At 36.9% G+C, this 2,668-nt stretch overlaps 1 protein-coding gene across 1 annotated transcript in view; it reads left to right on the top strand.

The window, feature by feature from the left end:
• Positions 1-735: 735 nt before the first annotated feature.
• LOC147927663 (uncharacterized) overlaps positions 736-2,668 on the top strand; it is a 6,966-nt gene continuing 5,033 nt past the window's right edge. Inside the window, exons 1-7 of the mRNA XM_087487485.1 lie at positions 736-871; positions 1,095-1,229; positions 1,338-1,506; positions 1,586-1,688; positions 1,778-2,005; positions 2,102-2,320; positions 2,403-2,666. Coding sequence (XP_087343611.1) covers positions 1,121-1,229; positions 1,338-1,506; positions 1,586-1,688; positions 1,778-2,005; positions 2,102-2,320; positions 2,403-2,666 — 1,092 coding nt within the window. The 5' untranslated portion in view covers positions 736-871; positions 1,095-1,120. The remainder of the gene's footprint in view (positions 872-1,094; positions 1,230-1,337; positions 1,507-1,585; positions 1,689-1,777; positions 2,006-2,101; positions 2,321-2,402; positions 2,667-2,668) is intronic.

The following is a 2,668-nucleotide window of genomic DNA, read 5'->3' as shown; positions in this document are numbered from 1 at the left end:
GCATAATACTACAACAAAAATCTTCAACTTGTTCAACCACTATTTTGGAGATGAATGAGTTGAATATCATTCAACCCAATTTTTTTTTAACACATTTTTTTAATTTTGTGCATCCATTTTGCAGCCTGAGACAATCTTCATCGAGGTAAAACAACAATAACTCTTTAGTTCTTTACATTTTAATTATCCTTACTCACAACTTTCTTTTGACGTAGTATAAGTTCTTTTTTTCTTTTTATTAGTTTGTTCTGTTACTGAAGCGGCTAAATTTGGCTGCCATATTTTTGCTTTTTTTTTTTACATTTTAATTGCTTTTTTGTTTTTTTACATTTTAATTGCTTTTTTTAATGGGTTTGTTTGTTTGTTTTGGGTTTAACAGGTGTGTGCGTGTTCGTGTTCTAACTCTCATTTGGATTTTTTTTGCTTTACTCAGGCAAGTCGTTCCATTACTCAAATTGTGCTAGAAAATAAAGAAACGATACCTTCAGGTCTGTTTGCTCTCCCCATCTCTCTCTGTCTCTCTTAAAAAAATTGTGCTATTTTGTGAATTATATTTGCAAAGGTTCTTACACAATTTTTCGTATTAAAAAAGGTAAATAAAACAATCAAAGTAGGAAAAAAAAAAGACAAATTTCGGAAATATATCTTCCTAGAAATCTAATCATAAATTCCTTTTTTGTTGACATATATTGAAAAAAAGGGTCAGCAAAAAAGACAAGAAAGAAAAAAAGATAAGCGTTACGAATTAAAACCCTACCTCTTGACTCTTGCCACCTTATCAAACCAAAAAAAAAAAAAAACTTCAACGGCAAGCTTCCTCCTCTGAAGGCTCTCCAAGAAAACTTGTTCAATCTACCTTTACCACCTTCAGGTTTGTGTTAATCGTTTCAAGATAACTCAAGTGAAAGAGATTGATACTTTTTAATTCGTTTCTTGATGATTGACAATCGAAACTATATCGTACGTAAACGGAACCCATAGTTGTGTAGAAACCCTAATTTCAACACCCCTTAGAAACGTGGTCTTGTGTTATTTTATTGGATCTAATCATCAACTAGTGCTAAGCTTGTGAATTTTGCTTTTGATTCCGGCAGTGTTTAGTTGGATAAAATCTGTCGCGATGTCGAAGAACAAGGGCTTAGCTGAACAAGATCTAGGTAAACTTGATGTAGCTCAGCTACATCCTCTCTCTCCTGAGGTCATCTCTCGTCAAGCCACCATTAATATTGGTAAGACACAAAAGCTTTTGTGTTTTGTTTTAAGTTTTATTGAGTTTTGATGTTAAAGAAACTGAGATGTGCATTGAAAGCTAAAGATATAATTGTGCTATCTCTCAGGAACCATTGGCCATGTCGCTCACGGGAAGTCGACAATTGTGAAAGCTATCTCCGGTGTGCACACTGTCAAATTTAAGAGTGAACTGGAGCGTAACATTACCATTAAACTTGGTTATGCAAATGCCAAGATTTACAAATGTGACAAGTGCCCTAGACCAGTGTGCTACAGGTGAGTTCTTGCTCTTCCTGTTTCAATCTTCTTCTGAGTTATGTAGCAACTTGGTAACATGTTATGATGTTAACTATAGGTCCTTTGGAAGTGGCAAAGAAGACACCCCAACTTGTGATGTCCCTGATCATGAGAAGTGCGAGATGAAACTACTGAGACATGTCTCATTTGTTGACTGCCCGGTAATAATGAGTTTTAACAATTCTCTGATTTCAAACCTTATATATAACCATATCCCCTATGTCAATGAGCTATCATGTGTTTTGATTAGGGACACGATGTTCTGATGGCAACAATGTTGAATGGAGCAGCGATCATGGATGGTGCTCTACTCATCATTGCTGCTAACGAGACCTGTCCGCAACCTCAAACTGCTGAGCATCTCGCTTCTGTTGATATGATGAACCTTAAAGATATCATAATCATTCAGAACAAGATTGATCTCATCCAAGAAATCGAGGCTGGGAAACAGAACGATGACATTCAGAGATTTATAACGGTTTGATTGATTTTTTCCCCCATTTCCTAATAAGAATATCTTGTTGTTGCATTTTCACTTCATCAGTTTGTTAAGTACTTTAAAACCTTGTTACAGAACACAAATGCGGAAGGTGCCCCTGTAGTTCCAGTCTCAGCACAAATGAAATATAACATCGATGTTTTGTGCGAGTACATTATCAAGAAGATTCCAATTCCTAAGAGGGATTTTGTGTCACCACCAAGAATGATTGTGGTTCGTTCTTTTGATGTCAACAAACCTGGCTCTGACTATGATGATATGAAAGGTGGAGTCGCTGGTGGAAGTATCCTCCAGGTATGCACTTTGATAAATGACTCAAGGTTGTTTTGGTTGAGACAATGTTGTTATATTTATGTCTCATTGCTTTTGTTTGCAGGGTGTTTTGAAAGTGGGGCATGTAATAGAGATTAGACCTGGAATCATTGGCAAAGATGAGGATAGAAACCCTAGATGCTGCAGTCCCATTTACACTCGTATAACTTCATTGTACGCGGAACAGAACGAGCTTCAGTTTGCTGTCCCTGGAGGTCTAATTGGAATTGGAACGAGCATGGACCCTATGCTTACGTGTGGTGATAGGTTGGTTGGTCAAGTCCTTGGTGAGATAGGCACTCTCCCTGATGTCTATGGTGAGCTTGAGGT

Source organism: Camelina sativa, chromosome 15 (assembly GCF_030686135.1).
Source record: "Camelina sativa cultivar CO46 ecotype springtype chromosome 15, ASM3068613v1".
Taxonomy (NCBI): domain Eukaryota; kingdom Viridiplantae; phylum Streptophyta; class Magnoliopsida; order Brassicales; family Brassicaceae; genus Camelina; species Camelina sativa.
The sequence above is the reverse complement of the archived record's forward strand: the minus strand, read 5'-3'. Positions and strand labels throughout refer to the sequence as shown.